This window comes from Lolium rigidum, unplaced genomic scaffold, assembly GCF_022539505.1.
Source record: "Lolium rigidum isolate FL_2022 unplaced genomic scaffold, APGP_CSIRO_Lrig_0.1 contig_66381_1, whole genome shotgun sequence".
Classification (NCBI taxonomy): domain Eukaryota; kingdom Viridiplantae; phylum Streptophyta; class Magnoliopsida; order Poales; family Poaceae; genus Lolium; species Lolium rigidum.
In genome coordinates this window covers 8,494-29,417 of record NW_025901294.1, presented here as the reverse complement: position 1 = coordinate 29,417, position 20,924 = coordinate 8,494, and the positions used below count along the sequence as shown (strand labels likewise).

Genomic DNA, 20,924 nt, shown 5'->3' with positions numbered 1-20,924 from the left:
TTTACAAACTGTGTAATGGAAGTAGCAATATGAGAAGAACCAGAAGTCAGTTACCTTGACAGACTTGTTTCTTGTTTTTGATCCATTGGTGAGACTCCTTTCCAGCGGCATCCACATCCTGTGGCACAGAACTTCAGAATTGACATCCCATATCCGTATGTCCCAACAGAATTGCACATCCTCACCAAACAACTCGAAAATATGTATATTTTTCACATTTAATTCTGCATATGTACATCGAACAATTCAACATCTTCTTTGTGGTAGGTTGTATCTCGCATGGCGTCAAATAGTTCCCAGAGCATCTGGTACATGGACGCCGAGTCCGGGTGAGACGCGTCCCGGGCGACGAAGGCGTGCACCTCGTTCTTGACCTCCACCCAGCTGCACCCTGCTTCCTTCCACACCCCTGCATTGTCCATCCTCCACCGCACCCTGCTGGCATCACCCCACTCCCCAAGCATCGCATGGATGCCTGACATCAGCACATAGCTCGCCGAGTCCCGGTCCTCTCCCCCTTCGGAGAGCTCCGCAAGCTTCTCCGCGGCAAGCTTCCCGGCCTCCAGGTTGCCGTGCAGCCTGCTCGACGCCAGGAGTGTCTTCCATATCAGCACACCAGGCTCGAATGGCATGTCCTTGATCAAACTGAGCGCATCGTCGAACCTGCCACTCCGGCCCAGCATGTCGACCACACAGGCGTAGTGTGAGGGTGTCGGGGAGGCGCCATACCGGCTAGCCATTACTGATTTGAAGAATGTCATTCCTTCGTCCACCAGCCCAGCGTGGTTGCATGCTGCTAGGACTCCCAGGAACGTCGACTCGTCTGGCTCACCATCACCAATGGAGCACATCTCGCTGAACGCCTCCAGAGCCATGTTCACCTCCCCGTGCTGCGCGTAGCCATGGATCAGCGAGTTCCAGGACGTCGCGTCGCGGTGATCCATGATGTCAAAGGCGAGCCTGGCGGGGACGATCTGGCCACACTTGGAGTACATGTTAACCAGCGCGTTCCCAGTGCAGACCTTTGAGTCGCATCCCAGCTTCAGAGCCAAGCAATGGAACTGCCTCCCTTGATCCAGCAGTGCCAAGTCAGCGCAGGAACTCAGCACGCTGGAGAAGGCATAGTCGTTTGGCATGAGACCCTTTGAGTGCATCCGGGAGAGCAATGCTATGGCCTTCTCACCATGGCCATTCTGGAAATATGCAGAGACAGCTGCTGTCCAACTGACAAGGTCAGGATTTTCGATGTCGCTGAGCACGGCCTCGAGTTCTTCAACAAAACCACTTCTTCCATACATGGAGAGCAGGGCATTCAACACCCGGAGATCAGTGGTTAGGTCGCACTTGATGGCCAAAGAGTGAAGCTGCCGCCCTGGGGTGATGGATCCACATGCACCAAGAGCAATCGACAAGGCGAACTCGTTAGGATCGATGACACCCTCCGAGAGCATGTCACCGAACACTTGCAATGCGTCCTCCGGCCTCCCATCCCTGATGTGCACTTGCATCCTGGAGCACCAGGTTACCACATTCTTGCACTGCAGACTGTCGAACACCATCTTCGCCATGTCAAACTCACCATTTCTCGAATAGAAATCGATCAGTGCGCTCGACGCGTAGGCGCTCTGCGACGGCGAGCCCACTGCCTTGATTATGTACCCATGTATCTGCTCGCCGAGAACCAGCGGGCAACGCGCCGCCAGGACGCTCGTCATCGTGTGCTCGTTCGGCTCAACTCCCCGCACAATCATCTGCCCGAGCGCCTCCACCGCCAGACCGAACTCGCCGCTCCGGCAGAACGCCGAGACGAGCGAGGTGTACCCCACCACGTCCGGCGACTCCATCCGGTCGAGCACGTCCTGGGCGGCGCGCAGGGAGCCGCACCGCGAGTAGAGCTCGACCAGGCAGCAGCCTACCCACGCGTCCCCGGCGAGACCCGAACGCACGGCGAGCGAGTGCACCTGCTCCCCGGCGCGGAGCGCGGCCGCGCCCGCGGCAGCGCACGCCGCCAGCGCCGCGTTGCACGCGAAGTCGTTCGGCGCAACGCCCGAGGCCACCATGTCCGCGAACTTCTCCAGCGCCGCGAAGGGATGTCCGCCGCGCGTGAGCCCGGACACGGCGGAGGTCCACGCGACCACGTTCTTGGTGGGCATCCGGTCGAACAGGTCCAGCGCGTCCGCCAGCCTGCCGGCCTTCATGAGCCCGTCCAGCCGTTTGCATTCGCGCACGACCTCCGACGTCTCGCGGAGGTTGACGCGCGGCGGAGGTCGGTGGCCTGGCGGCGCCGGTGGGAGCTTGGCGTGGAGTGCGGCCATTGGTGGCGCGTGTCCACTCCCATGGCAAAGCTTGGAGCTCCATAGAGAGAACGAGTTCGAAATGGATAAGCTTCAGTCCAGTGTGGTAGTTGGGCCGCACTATTGGGCCGAAACCAGCCCGTTTACTCTAGCCTAAGGTACAACATTGAGGCCCATCGACCAACCAGGCAAAGCTCAAACGGAAAAAAAAAGGAGAGAGAAGGGCAAGCTGCAGAGCGGAGCAAACCATGGAGGCGCGCGGCGACCTGCGGTCGATCCTGCCGCTGATCCCGGTTGTGCTCCGCGGCGGCGCGCTATTCTGGCCGCCGGCGGCGCAGGAGCAGCTGAAGGCGCTGGCGCTAGGTCCCGACGTCAGCCGCGTCACCTCCGGCGACGTCCTCGCCGACGCGCTCCACGACCTCCGCGTCGCCCTCTCCCTCCCGGCGCTCCCCGCGCGCGCCGCCGAGGGCTACGCGCTCTTCTTCGACGACCTCCTCTCGCGCGCCCACGCGCGGGACTGGTTCTCCGACGTGCTCCCCCGCCTCGCGCGCCTCCTCCTCCGCCTCCCCGCGCTGCTCGAGGACCACTACGCCGCCGCCACCGCCGCGCTCGGGCTCCGCCTCCTGTCGTCGCAGGACGCGGGCGTCGTTCTCCTCGGACAAGAGCTGGCCGCCGCGCTGCTCGCCTGCGCGCTCTTCTGCCTCTTCCCCACCGCCGGTCGCGGCGAGGCGCGCCTCCCGGCCATCAATTTCGACACCTTGTTCGCGTATGCCCCTTGGACTTGGCTCATTTCGGTTTGGGTTTTTCCAGGGTTTAATTAATCATTGCATATGTAGAAGTGATTTGCTGTTCTTACTGGTCTCTTGTTGCTTCTGTTGTTTACTGATGGATCGGCAGGGCACTGACTTACAACAATTCGAGGCCAAGCCAGGAGCACAAAGTGAGGTGCCTTGCTCACTACTTTGAGAGGGTGACCGCGTCTACGCCTACTGGATTCGTGTCATTTGAGCGGAAGGTTCTTCGGTGCGGCTCTGTCTCCGGTGGCATTACCTACCCTGACAGTGATGCTTGGATGAAATCTAGCGTGCCCCTCTGCCCATTCCGGGTAAGTCGTCCGCTGTATGTTTTGCATTAGTGCTCTTGCACGGTTCCTATGAAATTAACTACCACATAAGTTCTTGCATGGTTCCTATGAAATTAACTAGCACGTAAGTTAGTTGAGTTGTATTTGTTAAATCAAAGTGGAGCTTGTAACCAGTATTGTTTCAGACCATATGCCTCTTCACATAAGATGATGCAGTATACAAGAATATGATTAATTAGTAAACATTCATCCTACAAGAGTAGTTTCCTGGAATGAGATCTGAGGAGAACTGAGCATATTTGCCACACCTCTTTCATATTGAGTTTATCTTTTATGAACTTAGGTTGCCCGGATACGGCGATTCGGATACGGATACGGATACTGCGATACGCCGATACGTTCATTTTCCAAAAATACAGATACGGAGATACGTTTATATACATATAATTATTAATAACATAGATACAAATTACTGATTTTTACCAGAAGAACTACTATATAGGAGTACCAGAGGTTGTTTGCATAAAAGTTTTGATAACTTCAGCACTCTCTTAGTCCCTTCTCCACCTAGCTCTGAAGTAACCATTTAGTTTCTTTTTAAAAAATGAAAAATCAGCTGCTACGTACATGCTAGGTATCCGCAGGTATCCGATACGTATCCGCGTATCCGGCTGTATCCGATACGGATACGTGAGTTTTTTTGAGTATCCGTGCAACGTAATTGAACTACGCAGGTCTATTTAGGATAGTCGTTTGTTTTCAAATTAGCATCCCCTGGCTATTTGTATTGGTCTCACTGGAGAAGTAAATGTATTGGTCTATTTGTATGTCATTATTGTTCTCCATATGTGTCTGTACCCTGTGAGAATCGTATGCTGCAATTTTGAGTCACTTGTTTTATCGGCATTTTAATGCGCATGATTGGCTATCTGTATCCTGGTATTGCATGATACGGAAATAAGGCTAGTAGGAATGAATTACCCTGTGAGGCTGTGACACTGGAGTATGAATTAGGAATGGTTCTCTTTATCGTATTGCTATCAAAATGCCTCAAGTTCATTGCAATGAAGTATGCTGATTGTTTGTTTTCTTTTCATTAGTAGGTAATTTCCTCGGGTTTGATAGAAGATGAGGAACAAGAAGCCCTTGAGGTTGACTTTGCAAATAAATATTTGGGGGGAGGCGCACTTTCCAGGGGTTGTGTGCAGGTCTCTTTCTTTTGATTGGTAGATTACCTCCTCAATGTTATGATAAATTATACCGATGTAAGTTTATTTTGCGGTTCTCTTATACATGATGTATCTCCTCAATGGTACAGGAAGAGATCCGTTTCATGATAAATCCAGAGTTGATTGTGGGCATGCTCTTTATGGCTTCAATGGGAGATAATGAGGCTATAGAAATTGTCGGCGCAGAAAGGTTCTCACAGTATATGGGGTTAGTTTTAGCCTTATTCACTCTTCACTTGATGTAGTTCATAGATTGAAAAGGAGAAGCTCTACAGTCCTAATCAACTCTGAAATCCCTACTCCCTCCGTCCACAAATAAGTGTACCTGCGGGATTTTCAAGATAAATTATGAGGTGGAGTAAAAAGTACATTGGGAACATGCATCTCTCCTCTTTAATTCTTTCACCTCCAATAAGCTAAGTGCATGTAGAAAACAAGAGAAATATGTGCTCAATATTATTGAGTTTGATTTCCGTGCGATGAGAGAGAAGCAATTAAATTGCATTGGGAAGATAGGAGTACACTCTTTTGTGGACAAAGTTTAGAGGCTAGATGTCCACTTATTTGAGGACGGAGGGAGTACGTCTCTTGATGACTGTTACTTTGTAAATGAACCCCTCACTTTCTTCTTACAGGTATGGTTCCTCATTCCGCTTTGTCGGTGACTATTTAGATACGAAGCCCCTTGACGCAATGGGTAGACGAAAAACTAGGATAGTAGCAATTGATGCTTTGGACTGTCCAACTAAGTTACAGTATGAAACTAATGGTCTTTTAAGGTATGTCATGTTTTTGTTTCACTTCAGTGTGCCACCATATGTTATGATTTACTGGCGGCATGTTCTTGCCTGCCAATATAATTTTAGTTTCTCTCTGAAGTGTTTTCATCGGTAATACATATATGTGCAGGGAGGTGAACAAAGCGTTTTGTGGATTTGTGGATGCATCAAAGCATCAGTTCTGTTTGAAGCCATTTCAGGTTCTCACCTAATGACTCATGTAGAGTTCTGTAGTTGAATCCTCTTATGAATTACCTAATTGGAAGCATTTGCAAGAAAAAAATGTTGAGAGACTATTAGTAAACACCTCAATTTATGCTTAGGTCAGAAATTGACTCAGAATTTATTTGGTGCTATCATTTTTTTCATGTGCTCGTAAAAAAATGAAGTAATTCTAGTTTATGTCGAACATGTGGACCTCTGCTGCCTGTGTATATGATTTCAAATAATGACTAACATGATAAGCAGTAGCTTAGAATACAGGGACTGCATTAGAAGTATGGTGCCTAAACTTCTGATCATGTTTTAACTTCTAACACACGGTTTCAGGATTCTAATACCATGGATAACTGTTCAAGTGTTAGCTCTGATCACTGTATAGGAGTTTCAACTGGAAACTGGGGTTGTGGGGCTTTTGGTGGAAACCCTGAAATCAAGAGCATGATTCAGTGGATTGCTGCATCACAGGTACAGGGAAAATGTTATTACAGACGAATTTCAGGGTTTAGCAGTACTGATGAACTAATTATGCTCCCAGTTAAATATATGTACTAAATAAATTCAAGTATCAAAATGATTGGAGTTATAATATGTATTTCCTTGTTATTATTTGCAGGCACGGCGACCTTTTGTTAATTACTATACCTTCGAGGATGCATCACTGAAAAGACTAGAAGAGGTACCGCAAGTCTATCGAACACTTCATTTTTTTTCCTTACGTACAGAAAAAAAAAGCTCTACTATTTTGAGAGCTGTAGTAGTTTTGTGTGTCCAATTATCTTCATGGTTCTGCAATCACCCCACTGAAATGGCTGGCTGCTCTACTTTCTCGCCTCCATCTCGTATGCATTGGTATTTATCCTTGGGGATCTGGATCTTTCCCATTCAGTGATCAAGAATCCAATCTGTATTCCAATCTTTTTATCCACCCTATTGCTTTTGGAGTCCAATAGAAGCTTTCCATGGACAGACCACAGGTTGGCGATGGGTATCGTCTAATCCATATTTGGAAGGTTTAATACTGATAGATGGTTCTAGATGGAGGCAGGGATCCTCCGTTTTCCTTGTAGTGGATTGTTATCACATTTTGTAAGGCTTTTTTTCTTTTATGTTATCTTCACCTTACCCTTTGCATCATTACACTGTGACAGGTGATCCAGTGGATAACTCACCATGGATGGACTGTTGGCGAGTTGTGGCACATGATAGTCGAGTACTCATCCCAGACGCTGAAAGGTGGAACTCGCGAGGGCTTTTTGACTTGGTTACTTCCAAAGGATGGCGCCGATAGCAGCGTGGATTACATGTGTGAGTAGCCCAGTTTCGTGAGGTTAATCAGCATCTGTGTAATGTGCACTATGTGTGTGAAGTGTGAGCATCAACTTTGCAGAACATTATTTTGTTGTTTGTTTTCCTGACCACAAGCTAACAGTATGTGAGATCAGTTTATGAATTCCATGGCTGAGCCACATGATTCGCTATCAATGCAAGGATACTTCATTCAGTAGATATTTGTGGCATAACCATGATAATTATACATTGGTCTTAATAAAGAATGCCGTGTGACCAAGGTTATCATGTAAAGAGTACTAGCACCGTGGATACATATATTCCCGTTCATGCATCGATAAGTTGTGCATGTCATGCCTCTCAGCTGTGTATCTTATGGTAACTCAGAGAGCGTTAGTGGGCAGCAAGTCTGATGCTGTTTTTTCTGCTCCATCTGGCATCTTCTTCCACCTTGCAATCTTCTCCAGCCCCTGAATATTGAGATAGACATTAGCACCTGATGTTACCTACACATAGATACATTTTTGAACATGCATACCTTGCGTGGTTCGACCGCCACGTCATTATCTTCGATGGAGGCGATAATGAAACCTAGGGGCTTCAGCACCTCCTCATAGCTGCAATTGACATAGTGAATGAAGAATTACAGTTATGTTATGTCTCAACAGTGTGATGGAATATCTTGATTTGCAAGCTTACTCGAGCACTGTCGTGTTGTATGGCGGCCCGGAGTCCTGGTCTTGAGGCTGAAATGCAAAGCACGGGCAAAATGGTTGGTTATGGTATCGCTTTGAACTACCCCTGAACTGAACATGAGGCATAACTAAACAATGTGATGGATTATGTTAGCCCTGATCGATGATTACCAGGTACATGAGTGTGATGAGCTCTCCGTCTGGCCGCAGCAGCTCGTGCATCCTCGCCGCCCACGCTGGCCTCAGCGACGGATCGAGAGCGCAGAAGAATCTGAAGAATTATTACCAGGAGGGCATAAGCAAGTGAAGTACTAGTAGGAAACTATTGTTGATTAGGAACTTGATTAGCGTATGTATGTACGTGTAGTCGAAGATGAGATGGAAGGGCTCCGGCGGCGCCCAGGTGAAGAAGTCGGCGTTGACGAAGGCCACGTCGGGCGACGACGACGACCACTGACATCGATGGACCAGCCTGTGTTAGCGCTAAATAATGCCGTAGGTACGCGCGCGCGAACTGCTAGGATAGTAACTTGAGTCACCTGTTTGGCCCTTTGGATGGCGGCGTTGCAGACGTCGAGGCCGACGGCGAAGCGGCCGGCGCCGGAGAGGGCCACCGCGTCGTACCCCTGCGTCGTAGATACAATGCAAAACCCTCACTATATATGAATTGTATGCTACGGAGATGGACGGCCGTGCGTGCGTGTACGTACCCCGCCGCATCCCGGGACGAGGACGCTCCCGGCGGGGAGGGTGCCGGACCGCACCAGCTTGACGACGGCCGGCGTGGGCTCGCCGAGGTCCCACGGCGTCACGCCTTGCTCCCAGCACCTGCTCCACCCATCTGTATGCGTACCAACATATATCTATCAGTGTACGCCTAGCTATCTAATGCGTATGCCAAACTGCCAAATGAGTGAGTGAGTGCCACCTGCGTACTGCTGCCCGTCGACGAGCTGCCGCATCCGGACGATCGCCGGATTCGTGGCGTCCAGGGGCCCGGTCACCGCCACCCTCCCGGCGTTCACGTCGGCCACCGCCGTCGACGCCATTCCCTACTCACTCACGCGCGCTGAAACTATTCACTATCTAGCGATGAAGTATTTTCTACTGCTCTGCTTTCTTCCTGTGCCTAGAAAAAGTACAGACATGCACCGTATAAATACTGTGGGAGCACGGACGTCACTGATTACGTGATGTCTTCCAAATTCAAGCATTACCCGAACCATTTCCTCTGGAATTCGCTCAAATAAAAGTGCAAATTATACCTTAAACAAAGAGATAATAAGCAGAGTACAAGAGAGCGACTCGCGTGTGACCGCAGGCCTCTTCCTCTTCGCAACCTAGCTCACACAGATCGACACAACTATTAACCATCACCACAATAATAAAACTGCAAAGAAAACCAAGACATGAATTCCATGCCCATGAAGCTGTGACCACCGGAGACGGAGAGTGAGACGCCAGGCTCGTCCGTGCCGGGGAAGGGCAGACCTGACTGACTGACTGACTGCCGAGATCCCTAAATTTCGCCACACAAAAAAAAACTCAGGTGTTCTGTCACATGGTTTTTTTTTTTTTTGGCATTTACACGATGCACAGAATGTTGGTCTCCGAGAAAGGCTCTTAGTACTAACTAGTCGAATTTCGTGACAGGGGCAAAACAAAACAATCTTGATCAGCAGTTAAAAAAATGGCCTCAAGAAAAGATGGTATACATTTCAGTTGCTAACATCAAGGTCAGCCATGTCACACGACTACATTCCTACGAGTTTCTACCAAGATGTCTCATGTTAGATGGCTGAACCAAATGCACCTCGGCCTGGCACTAATTGGCCTCCCTCCCCTTGGGTCTCCAAACTCTTCTGTACATCTCATCTGAAACCTGCAACATGAGACAGAGCCCCATTACAGAGTGAACTCGGCGGGTGTCTCGAAATTGGCCAGAAAAACAAATGTACTGTAGTTTACATGTGACCCAGCAAGATATTTTCCCTATTCCAATATACAGAGTTTCCTCATAAGGATGATCCATCAAAGATACTAGATGGTCCGGATTGGCAAATGGTGGGTTAACATCTGAAATGCTCAAATCTGCAAAGTACTCGAAACAAGTAGTTGCAAGGCATCCTACGTCTCCCAAAAGGCAACGGCCAGTATAAAACATGTACTAACTACTAAGTGCCAATACATACAAGTACAGTTCATGAGTAATTTGTTCCTCTTCATTATAAAAAGAGGTAACAGGATTAATAAAAGAAAGTTAGTGAAATAACAGGCCAAGTAACATGCATGTCTGTTCATACTCACTGATATGTTTTGTTGGGCTTTTATGAGCCAACTGTGGTTAAGCATGGCGATGTTCTTACGATTAAATGCAAACCAAGTAGGAATGATACTGTCCTATTCCCTTATTTTGCTGGACTGAGTAATAATAAAACTGCAACGTAAACAAAGACATAAATTCCATGTCCATGAAGCTGTGCCCACCGGTGGGAGACGGAGAGTTAGACGCCAGGCTCATCCGTGCTGGGGAAGGGCAGACCTGGCTGACTGACTGTCAAGATCCCAAAATTTCACAACAACAAAAAAACTACAGTTTTCTGTCACATGGATTTTTTGCATTTGCATTTGCACAATGAACAGAATGTCCTAGTAACTAGTTCAATTTCATGACAGGGGCAAAAAAATAATCTTGGTCAGCAGTTCAAAAAATGGCCTCAAGAAAAGATGATAGTACATTCTAGTTGCTAACATCAAGGTCAGCCATGTCACATGACTACATTTCTACGAGTTTCTACGAAGATGAAAGAACCCGCATTCTCATGCTGCCTCTGCTGTTAGATGACTGAACCAAATGCATCTCGGGACTGGTACTAATTGACCTCCCTACCCTTGGGTTTCCAAACTCTTCTGTACAATTGATCTGAAACCTGCAGCATGAGACAGAACCCCATTAGAGAGAACTCGGCAGGCGTCTCGAACTTGGCCAAAAAAAAAGTAATTTACAATGTGACCCAGGAAGATAGGTGGCAGAGTTTCCTCATAAGGATCCTCCATCAAACACACTAGATGGTCCGGATTGGCAAATGGTGGGTTAACATGTGAAATGCTTAAATCCGCAAAGTACTCGAAACGATTGCAAGGCATCCTACATCTCCCAAAAGGCAACAGTATGTTTTGTTGGGCTTTTATGAGCCAACTGTGGTTAAGCATGGCACTACTCTTACAATTAAAAGCTAACCAAGTAAAGACAGATACTGTCCTATTCACTTATTTTGCTTTACTGAATAATTGTTTCAATATTAACCTTGGTTAAAACCTGTGGTTCAGCTAGGGACGCCCTTGTTTAAGACAAGGTACATATCTTGAAAAGGAATAACTCGACTGATAGTAAAAAGGGTGAACAATGAACTTAACAGTTTAGGTGATAAGTATTACTGCAATAACAGTGCATAGTATTACCACCTTTCATTTGGGTGTATCAAACTTCAAATATCAGCGTCCTAAGTTTAACAGTACATAAGGCCACAATCTACACACGACGGTATTAATTTTGTCCAGTTTTGCGCATCAGACTTTTAGGTGTTCCATTCTGATAATAAGATTATTTCTGCGGTAGGTCCCAGCAACACAGAACGTGATAATTTAATGAGAGAAACCTGAAATCGTTACCTCTTGTTCCAGCATTCATGATGTCCTCCTACCATAAGGCACTTGATCATCCTACATTTTTTGTATGATGCATCAGCGCATATGCATATCACTACAACTTCATGACACAACTTGACTCACAAAAATACTAGACAGATGCAATGCACCAATTCACCTGATATATAGCTGGATTTGGGTACACCCACGATTGCTCCGCTGATGGCATGTCTTGGCCGCCAAACTGTCCATTATGAAGAAACCAGTAGTTTATTTTCCTCCATTGCACATGCTAAAAAAATAATTGCAAATAAAAATGCGGACATGTTGCTGAAAAGAAAACCTGCAACGTTTGGCCTGTATGCAGCTGGTCACCATAATGATTTGGATGGCTAGATTCCGCCCCATAACCACTCTCAAATGATACCTCATTCGGATCAACTTCTTCCTGGAAGTTATACAGTTGAAGTTAGGTTATTTTCAAGGCCCTTGTGTGTAATGATGGATTCAATAACCTAATATGAATGATAGAAATTACCATAAGATCATCAACACCATGTGCCCTGACATGAGTACCGAGGTTGGAGGCAGTCGAAGAAGAATGTAAACCATCCTTCTGACTTACAGCCGATGATACCAGCAAAGAATCCTGTCGCACAACAAATAGAGCTTGATTAGCACCAAGCCACCAACAGCAAATTAATGCAAGAAGTTGACAAACTAGAAGCAAGGAGATACCTTGTTTCCATATTGATTTGATACGGACTCCACGCTCAAGTCTTTACTTTTCTTGGGAGGACGGCCGCGGCGCTTTTTGGCTGGACCCCCCTCAGATGAACCAGGTTGTGCATGGCTATCAACATTTGGAATTGCACGTTCAGATGGTAAAAGTTTCTGCTCTACTTCACGGCACAAAGTATCATCAAGAAGGGTCCTTGTCATGTCGCTAATTAGTTTTAATGCATGCTGATACTTGTCATCTGAAACCATTCCGATCTCAACAAGACGGAGGCACTGCAAAGAAATATGATCATAACGCTCAACATGATTACTCGACACTAGATCCTTCAATGGATTATCCAGAGCATGCAACTCCTTATAGTCACTCCGCCACCTGTTAAGTACATAGCAAGGGGGGATATCGTACACTTGCTGCCACTTAAGCACCGATAACGCATGCCGACAAACAATTCCAGAAAACTGAAATCGGCCACAGTTACACTCCATCCGGTTAGTCTCCATACAGTGAACAACCTCATACTTTTTATTCACCATTCCTCCGCCTGGTTCAGCAGCTAAATCAAGAACTATAAAAGAAGATGCCGAACCATCCAGCTGAACTTGACATTCCATGGTTGATTTTAGCTCATCCTGGAACTTCACAAACATGTTCAAGCTGTACAATTTGGATAGCTGTTCTTCCATAGGATACTTTGATACAAGGACCCTGCCGCTACTTAATGACTCAAAATCATCCTGTTGCTCCATTTTGTACTTGTTCTGTACAAGAACAGTGTAGCTTTTAAGGAATGTCACCAATGTTGTTAATTGGCTCAATGAATCACCAAAGAATGCACCTGGACTTTCCCGGTGGTTAACAGACAATCCAGCCCAGAAGGCATCTTTCAGGAAGGAAGGGACCCACAAGTGTCGATTTTCATACAGAAAGATGATCCATTCAGTATCCTGAAGGCCATATCTCTCGGTCGTGTTCTTCCACCTTGCCTCGAACTCATCCTCCTTCAAGGAATCATATATTGCAGTTTCCAATTCGGTTCTTACCGAGTCATCTAATTTTTCCGACATGGTTCCTAATATATGCCAATCGCTTATTCTGTGGCGTGCTTTTGGGAATACTTCACGAACCGCGGTTTTTATCGCCACAGACTCGTCAGTAATTATGGCGCTTGGAAGCCGTCCCTTCATGCAAGTCAGCCATGACTTGAACAACCATAGGAAGCTCTCTGTACTCTCATCTGAAAGCAAACCGCAGCCTAACAAAACAAGCTGACCATGATGGTTCACCCCAAGAAACAAAACAAGTGGTACGTGAAACTTATTCCTTAAGCAGGTTGTATCGACCCAGATAGCGTCGTTGAAGTACTGGTATGCTTCCCTGGATCTTGAATCAGCCCAAAGAACACTCCTCAGATGGCCCTCTACGTAAAAATCCATGAGATAGAAGAAGTTTGTCTGCTTGGCCTGCATCTCCGCAAAGAAACCATTGATGGCCTGAACATCGCCCTCCCTGAGCTTCAGACGCCCCCAGTCATCGAACATGGGGACCTCGGCGTCGCCAGAGGTGGAGAACTCGCCTCTGGCAGCCCTGACCACCAGATCTTTGCTCATCCCGCTGGGCAGCGTCTTGTAGCACCTCAGGAAGCGCGCCGACGACGGGTTCAGCGCGTGGTTGTGCTCGAGGCTGACGTCCGTGAGGTGCAGCAGCCCATCCCCCCACAGCCTCCCGACGACGGTGGCCTGGCAGTTGGTCTTGGCCGTCGGCCTGGCCTGGTAGCAGGCGTCATCCTTGCCGTTGCCCCACTTGTTGCAGACGAGCACGAGGCGGCGGCAGAGGCCGGCCTTGGTGAAAGATGACTTCTTGACGCAGACGCCGAACCCCGTGCGCAGGGCGTAGCGCTTGTAGAAGTTGAGCAACTCCTCGTACGACTTGAACTCCATCCCGTCTCTCGGCGTCCGGTCGTCCTCCTCCCCGTGCGGCGGCGCCGCGGCCCTGTCCAGCTCGACGGTCTCCGCCGCCGCTGCCGCCTCCACCATGGCGGCCAGCTCCCTGCTGCCTGGCGAGACGTCCTCCGCGTCGTCGTCGTCCTGGTTGGCCGCGAAGGACAGCTCATCCTCCCCCGGGATCGTGTCCACTTCCATCGCTCACCAATCTGCAGCGAAGTGGGAAATCGCCAATGCCCCCTTAAAACCTCCACCACCCGCGATAGCCTGGATGTATTGGAGTGATTAGATTGCTCGCGGAAGGACCGGAATTGGAAACTGCTAGAAAAATTGCGAGCAAGTTAGGGTTCCTCACCGGCAGAAGAAATCGAGGAGGATCTCCGGTCTGCGGCCACGCCAGTCCAGTAGAGCGGGGGCGGATGAAGGCTAGGAGATGCGGATTCCTTCAAGGCGGCTGCGCTTCGGTGAGGGATTCCTCGGCGGAGAGGGTTCGCCGGCAAACGTACGGGGAGGCCGCCGGCGCCGCCGCGAGGGGAAGAGGAGAAGAGATGATGAGCAGTGGGGCTGGACTGGACGGACGAGGGGTGGGCCCACATGTCAGTAGCTTTTTTTTTTTTTTTGCGGGGACATGTCAGTAGCTTTGACATAGGCCAGGCTTGAAAGCTTCACAGAGAAAAGAACTTGAAAAGGGAAATTCTCACTTCAATTTTAAAGCAGTTTTGCTACGTAGTTCTTACTCAAAAGAGAATTAAGTCAAAGCTCAACATGTAAGTTGCAAACGACATTTTTTAAGTTTTTCAAGAAAATTCATCACTTTATAAAGAGAAAATCAAGCGACTCAGTTACAACAAGGTCGACACATACGTGGATTATCCACACCATGACTACCACAAAACAAGTGAAGACAACTACCCTTGCAGCCTCAATTTTGGGACGTTTCAAATAACCAAAACTATATTCCCTAAAAGAAAAGAAATACTAAAGAAAGTTGATAATTATTAGAGGGGTGATAAATAATCCATTTCCCGAAATCCCCCAGATATGCCAAATATGTATGTCTCATGTTTCCACCAAAATTATACCACTTTTGGACCGTTTCAAATTACCAAAACTATATTCCCTAAAAAAAAAAATGCGAAAGATAGTTGATAATTATTAGAGGGGTGACAAATAATGCATTCACCGAAATCCCATAAATATGCATGCCACATGTTTATACCAAAATTATACCACTTTTGGGACGTTTCAAATAACCAAAACTATATTCCCTAAAAACAGGAATGCTAAAGAAAGTTGATAATTGTTAGAGGGGTGATAAAAAATCAATTTCCCGAAATCCCTCAAATATGCCAAATATGTATGTCTCATGTTTCTACCAAAATTATACCACTTTTGGGCCGTTTCAAATTACCAAAACTATATTCCCTAAAAGAAAAAGTAATGCTAAAGATAGTTGATAATTGTTAGAGGGGTGATAAATAATTCATTCACCGAGATCCCTCAAATATGTATGCCTCATGTTTATACCAAAATTATACCACTTTTGGGACGTTTCAAATAACCAAAATTATATCCCAAACTATATTCCCTAAAAGAAAAAAGGAATGCTAAAGAGAGTTGATAATTGTTAGAGGGGTGAAAAATAATGCATTCACCGAAATCTATTTTTTGCGTGAAAAGTAATGGCTACAACAAATCGGTGATGGTTTATCATTTTTTGCGTGAAAATAATGCCTAAAAGAGTTTATAATTTTTAGCGCGTGAAAAATAATACAGAAAACCAAACTTGCTGAATCCGGTGGCAAACTGGGTATTTAGCATACATAGAGGGAGGAAGCTAGCCGCCGACAGAGAGAGAGGGTGGTGGCCCCGATTAGAGAGAGAGAGAGGGGTTATCCTGCCCGTTAGATCATACGATCAACGGTCGGCGGGCACGATCTGCGTGACAAGGGCTAGACCAATCAGGGCAAGGTTGGGCATCTGTGAGAATTTGTGAAGGAAGAGGGCAAAACTGAGTAGTATCAAGAAACCAAGGGCACGTGAGTAGTAAACATACTAAGGGATTCAAATATGAGATTTAAAAAATGGAAAATGCGTGTTTTGTACAATGAAACCCATCTTGCCTACCTCAAACTATTTGCAATACAAATATAAATGAGTGTGAAAATTGTGGCCTCATTCAGACAAAATATGTTTTGGGAAAAGCTGTTTTGGGAAGGGCTTATTGTGGAAAGCCATGCACCTTCATAGCTACTAGGTGATTTGAGAAGTGAAATTTGTGGTAAAACTTGATTTATCTATGATTGTTATGGTTCCCAACGTGGCAGGTCGCGTAAGAAGACTCCATGAGTAAGTGCCACTATGGTTTTATCTTTTTTAGAATTTTTTGCACATTAAATGACTCATTTAACTAGCTTAATCCTATTTGTTGACTCTCTGTTGACCAACCACTTGAGGGTAAAACTGAGTATATTGCACTAGCGATTAGCACTCAAGGGGAAAACTAAGCACACAAAAAATGCTAGTATAAGACTCGAGGGTATATCTGAGTATATCTAAATTTCCAGGGTTAGACTCGAGGACGCGTGTTGCGTGCAGAAGTGGAAGACGTGCAATTGTTGACGCGTAGGACGCGGTTCAGAAGTTGAAGACGTGCAATCATGGACGTGTGTCGCGGTGCAGAAGTCGAAGACGTGCAGACGTGCAACCGTGGATGCGTAGGACGCGGGTCGCATTTAGGACCCCTCGCCTTTATAGATGCCTCTCCCTGTTCACCTCCTCGCATTATCACTTTCACTCTCACTCCCTCACGCAACGCCGCCTCTCACGTCCCATCATCTTCTCCAAAGCAAAACACCCTCTCCCTCTCCTCTGCCGGCGATGGACAAGGAGAATGCGAATCCGTCCTCCGTCCTCGACGTCGTCCCCTCTACGCGCGGTGCCTCCGTCCTCGATGTCGTCCCCTCTACGCGCGGCGCCTCCGTCCTCTACGCCGTCCCTTCTACGACCGTCGCCGCCGTCGGTGCATTGGCGGCTCCCGCCGATGCATCGGAGGCTACCGCTGGTGGCGGTCAGATCCTGCCGCAATGGGACCCCTACGAGCAGGTGCCGTACATCCGTCCGTCGAACCCCTACGACACCTGCATGGACGACCCTTGGAACGAGGTAACTACGCTTTGCTCCCTTGTTGTTCCCCTTTCCTTTTTCAACCCTATTTTTGCTGGTTCAGTAGTAAATATTAGTGCCGATCTGTAGGTAGGATGAGTATCGGGTTAATATTTCTGCCGATTTTATTCCATTTTGATTTGATCCCTTCTTGATTTATGCAAGTAATCATGACATCTCAATCAGTTAAGATTTGGGGTTAAGATTTGGGGTTTGGACGTTCGGTTAATTTATGCAAGTAATCATGGGATGTCAATCAGTTAATTTCTGCACGAATCAAAAGGTATCAATCGTTTAATTTGCAAATAATCTGGAATTTGTTCAAATTCAGATCTGGAATTTGTTTCTTTGCCTATGATGAATCGTTGGGCATAAATTTTTACAGGGCGGGTTCAGCGAACCATTGCTGTGTACAAATCTGTTGTGCATTAGCTTTGGTTCGCTAACCCCGTACCTGTAGATATATAATCGTGTTCACTCTAACTGAGGATGCCTCTGTTTTTCCTACCTTTGTTATTATGCACGTTACATCATCGTTGCATCTCATTCACTCATAGTTTCCGTTTGATATGGATCAGGTGTCTAGCAGCAACATCGGCAGCGATGAGGAGGATCAGCACACCAAGACTCGGCAGGTTCTGCGGAGGCTGCATGTCGGTCAGTTCACCTCCTACTTCGCCAAAGGTGTCTACAAGTGCCCCTTCTGCACTAGGAGACTCGGCGGCACCGACTTCAACTGCCTCCTCACGCATGTCGAGGACATCAGAGGACCTTCCCCAAGGTCGGCCCGACAGTGAACGTCTACTCCTTCCGCGCCGGCATTCACCTTCGCAACAAGTCGCTCGGCATTCACCTCCACAACTTCCAGTGGGTGGAGATCGCTGCCGTGTGCATGCCTTCGATCAAGCCCAAGGTGCCCAAGATCAATGGACAGGGGAGCAAGAACTGGAGGAAGAGCTAGATGGGGTTGGAGTAGGCGGAGTCGAGAACATGTGCTGCTGCAAAGCAGCTTTTTATTTTGTTATTATGTTGTTACTATGTTGGTGTTGTGAAGAACCTCGTTATATTATGTTGGTTGTTGTATGCAGCTTATTATCTATCCCTATTCTACTATACTTTGTTGGCTCTACTTTGTTTTCTCGATTTATTATGACGGTGTGAATTTATCGTGCATTAGCATCGAGATTTGTTTCTAGATTTAACTGGAGTACATATGAACCAAGATAGGTGAGGTCATTAATATGGACCAGAGGGAGTACTAGATTTGCTGACATATTGGGCAAAAAAAGAGGACCAAAAGGCACAAATAATTGAAGAAAGACAGAAATGGAAGCTTCTCTAGATTTGATAATAATTTGGTGAAAAAAGATAGAGAGAAAGAGGAAAAAAAGGTGGTCTTAAAAAGGGATGCCAATTTGGACCGAGAGAGACAGAACCCAGCTCCTGCTCACGTACAACCAAACGCGGTCTCGTCCTGTCCCACGCGGTCTCTTTCTACCAGCCCCACGCGATGTGCCCCCACATAACGCGGCCCCACACTTCAGCATGGAACGGTCAACTAAACGGGAATCCTCCCGTCCGAGGTCCTTCTGCGGGTTTCAGACAAGGGCTTGGGGAAAATTAAGAAAAATTAAGGAGCTGGAGAAAACTGAGTACAACTAAGGACCCGAGGGCACGAAAATAGAAATCCCTTTTTGTAGTACTTCCCGATGTTTGTAGAAATTGTTGGCAATTTTTTTGTAGATCATTCTCCAGCAAAAAGTATTGTTTAACCACTTAATTTTTGTAACATTTCTTTTAAAATGTTGCAATAGTTTTGGTGTACTATTTGTATTAGGTATAAATCACAGTAATGGCATATGTGTTGTAATATCCGGAAAGCTAGGGCCAAAGGTATACGCTTTTTTGATTTTAAGTGAAGTAACTCGGACTACGGGTCGGTTTCTTGAAAACGGAGGGAGCAAAATGTAAAACAACATTTGAGCCTATCATGTACGTCAGGTCCCGATCGGACGGTGCGGAAACACCCAATGTTAGGCCTCCGATCGTTCAACCGACGTTGAGCGCTCGCCAAGAAATAATAAGGAAAAAATGGAAAATGTAACTTTTTTAGAACTTAACTCGACATGCTTTTTCGTAGGTCAGAACGTGACATTCAACAACTGGACAAAGAATGTCCAAGCAGAAGAGTCCAATTGCACCAAATTAGATCAGTAAAACAAATCTATCTTCACCGAGTAGTAATTTCTAATAAAAAAAATTTGTGTTGTTGATTCCTACGACCGCAGAGGAGCGGTTCTAGACTTCCAGGTCTCTTTCTCGCTGGCGAGTCTGTCGCTCACCTTCCCCTTTGATCACCGTTTTGGCATCGTGAGGGGAAGGGAGGCTCGGTTCTTGTTTTTGTGTGTGTGTGTCGTACTTCTAGGTTTTCTGATTTTCAAGGTTCCCCTATCAACGTCATGGTGGGACGATGCTGATGGTGCTCTTAGGAATAATGGTCTCCATGTCCATCTCCCTACTTGACGGACGTGTTGCTGACTGATGGTGCTCCAGGTACATCGCCAGATAATCTTGCTGGCAGTTGTGGAAGCGGTTGGGAAACCCCAAGAGGAAGGTGTGATGAGCACAACATCAAGTTTTCCCTCAGTAAGAAACCAAGGTTTAATTGACCAGTAGGAGAAAGGAGTGACTTCTGAAGGTGTTGCTGGCTAACTATTGGCAGGGCGCACTACCGGCGTCACCAACAACGTGGAACCTGCACACAACACAATCGCAATACTTTGCCTCAACTCACAATGAGGTTGTCAATCTCCGTGGTTTTGCTGAATCAAAGAGTTAACCGTATGGTGTGGAAGAAGATGTTTGCAGTAATTAAAGAGAATAGGGCTTGCAGTAAGTAAACAGAGCAGGATTGCAGTGGTTGAATTTATCACTGTAAAAGAAAAGGATCGGGGTCAACAGTTCACTAGTGGTGTCTCTCCAGAAAGATAATAGCATGTTGGGTGAACAAATTACAGCTGGACATTTGATAGAATAAAGATCATACATAGCAAGACGACTACTATGAGATTCGTTTGGGCATTACAACACAGGGCTTTCTATTTCCGTGCCCTCGGTTCCTTAGTTGTGCTCATATTTCCCCAGCCACTTAGTTTTTCCTCAGTTTTCCCCAAGCCCTTGTCTGAAACCTCACAAGGAGCTCGAACGGGAGGAATCCTGTTAAGTTGACCGTTAGTGGGGACGATGTTGGTGCCCGGCAGTGGACACGTCTCCACTTATCCAGATTATCGTGGGACCCACAACTTGTCCACGCTAGCGCGCCTGACCCACAGCTTACCCAGGTGACCGTTGCAAAATGGGAGCCCGGGCCAGCCCGTGCCCGTGCCATTGCTTCCCCTTTCTTTCCCCGCGCCCCATTGTTCTTCTTCTCCGCCAGCGGCAGCCCTTCTCCGGCAGGCGGGTGATGTCTAGTTTCTCTTCAACCTCCCATTCTTCATGGCCGCAGTATGGACCCGTGCCTTTGACAAGATGCCCTGACTGCCCATGCCAGGAGCCTCTGAAGCGGTCGATCTGTAAGACGGATGACAACAGCAACCGTGGACGTGAGTTCCTTGCATGCGAGAGCTTTCCATATAGAGATGGGGATATGGTTAGATCTCGCTCCAATTTCTCTCTTTTCTCTCGATTTTCTTGTTATTACCTCGAATTTGGGATTTAGGGTTCACGTTGTTGTTTTCGGATCCTGAAGAAATGCGGGCATTTCGAGCGGATCGATGTGTACGTTCAGGGGCTTCAATTGCAGGAATCAATTGGCGCTATTGGGGAGCGCAATTTGGGAG

At 47.1% G+C, this 20,924-nt stretch overlaps 4 protein-coding genes across 5 annotated transcripts; 1 reads left to right on the top strand and 3 right to left on the bottom strand.

Annotated features, from left to right (window-relative positions):
• Positions 1-191: 191 nt before the first annotated feature.
• On the bottom strand, positions 192-2,356 carry LOC124682039 (pentatricopeptide repeat-containing protein At2g27610-like). Its single transcript, XM_047216804.1, has one exon. It carries the CDS (start codon positions 2,313-2,315, stop codon positions 219-221), a length of 2,097 nt encoding a protein of 698 aa, XP_047072760.1. The 5' UTR covers positions 2,316-2,356; the 3' UTR covers positions 192-218.
• A 178-nt stretch (positions 2,357-2,534) lies between these two features.
• Positions 2,535-6,997, top strand: LOC124682034 (poly(ADP-ribose) glycohydrolase 1-like). Its single transcript, XM_047216798.1, has 9 exons — positions 2,535-3,060; positions 3,192-3,399; positions 4,482-4,586; positions 4,697-4,815; positions 5,243-5,386; positions 5,517-5,586; positions 5,936-6,073; positions 6,222-6,284; positions 6,757-6,997. The coding sequence occupies exons 1-9, from the start codon at positions 2,543-2,545 to the stop codon at positions 6,919-6,921; spliced, it is 1,530 nt and encodes a 509-aa protein (XP_047072754.1). The 5' UTR covers positions 2,535-2,542; the 3' UTR covers positions 6,922-6,997.
• Positions 6,998-7,086: 89 nt separating this feature from the next.
• On the bottom strand, positions 7,087-8,675 carry LOC124682038 (probable thiol methyltransferase 2). The gene is made up of 8 exons (XM_047216803.1): positions 8,519-8,675; positions 8,301-8,431; positions 8,130-8,216; positions 7,952-8,043; positions 7,762-7,861; positions 7,595-7,641; positions 7,434-7,512; positions 7,087-7,365 (listed from the first exon to the last, which is right to left on the bottom strand). The coding sequence occupies exons 1-8, from the start codon at positions 8,637-8,639 to the stop codon at positions 7,279-7,281; spliced, it is 744 nt and encodes a 247-aa protein (XP_047072759.1). The 5' UTR covers positions 8,640-8,675; the 3' UTR covers positions 7,087-7,278.
• Positions 8,676-10,211: 1,536 nt separating this feature from the next.
• LOC124682035 (protein FAR1-RELATED SEQUENCE 6-like) lies at positions 10,212-14,486 on the bottom strand. 2 transcript variants are annotated; one of them, XM_047216800.1, is made up of 7 exons: positions 14,276-14,486; positions 11,977-14,187; positions 11,777-11,887; positions 11,582-11,686; positions 11,417-11,482; positions 11,250-11,313; positions 10,212-10,520 (listed from the first exon to the last, which is right to left on the bottom strand). In XM_047216800.1, the coding sequence occupies exons 2-6, from the start codon at positions 14,116-14,118 to the stop codon at positions 11,278-11,280; spliced, it is 2,460 nt and encodes an 819-aa protein (XP_047072756.1). In that variant the 5' UTR covers positions 14,119-14,187; positions 14,276-14,486; the 3' UTR covers positions 10,212-10,520; positions 11,250-11,277. The 2 variants fall into 2 exon arrangements, with proteins under 2 accessions (XP_047072756.1, XP_047072755.1); XM_047216799.1 differs by having other exon boundaries at positions 11,263-11,313.
• Positions 14,487-20,924: the final 6,438 nt, after the last annotated feature.

What these genes read in the sequence shown, in the direction of transcription:
- LOC124682039 (XM_047216804.1), bottom strand. Translation starts at nt 2,315, where the DNA reads ATGGCCGCACTCCACGCCAAGCTCCCACCGGCGCCGCCAGGCCACCGA.
- LOC124682038 (XM_047216803.1), bottom strand. Translation starts at nt 8,639, where the DNA reads ATGGCGTCGACGGCGGTGGCCGACGTGAACGCCGGGAGGGTGGCGGTG. An exon ending in TCGTCCCGGGATGCGGCGGG is followed by an intron (nt 8,217 to 8,300) that starts GTACGTACACGC and finishes TCTACGACGCAG; the next exon opens with GGGTACGACGCGGTGGCCCT. An exon ending in TACAACACGACAGTGCTCGA is followed by an intron (nt 7,513 to 7,594) that starts GTAAGCTTGCAA and finishes TGTCAATTGCAG; the next exon opens with CTATGAGGAGGTGCTGAAGC.
- LOC124682035 (XM_047216800.1), bottom strand. Translation starts at nt 14,118, where the DNA reads ATGGAAGTGGACACGATCCCGGGGGAGGATGAGCTGTCCTTCGCGGCC. An exon ending in CAAATCAATATGGAAACAAG is followed by an intron (nt 11,888 to 11,976) that starts GTATCTCCTTGC and finishes GTTGTGCGACAG; the next exon opens with GATTCTTTGCTGGTATCATC. An exon ending in CAAATCCAGCTATATATCAG is followed by an intron (nt 11,314 to 11,416) that starts GTGAATTGGTGC and finishes CAAAAAATGTAG; the next exon opens with GATGATCAAGTGCCTTATGG.
- LOC124682034 (XM_047216798.1), top strand. Translation starts at nt 2,543, where the DNA reads ATGGAGGCGCGCGGCGACCTGCGGTCGATCCTGCCGCTGATCCCGGTT. An exon ending in TGCCCCTCTGCCCATTCCGG is followed by an intron (nt 3,400 to 4,481) that starts GTAAGTCGTCCG and finishes TTTCATTAGTAG; the next exon opens with GTAATTTCCTCGGGTTTGAT. An exon ending in AGGTTCTCACAGTATATGGG is followed by an intron (nt 4,816 to 5,242) that starts GTTAGTTTTAGC and finishes TTCTTCTTACAG; the next exon opens with GTATGGTTCCTCATTCCGCT.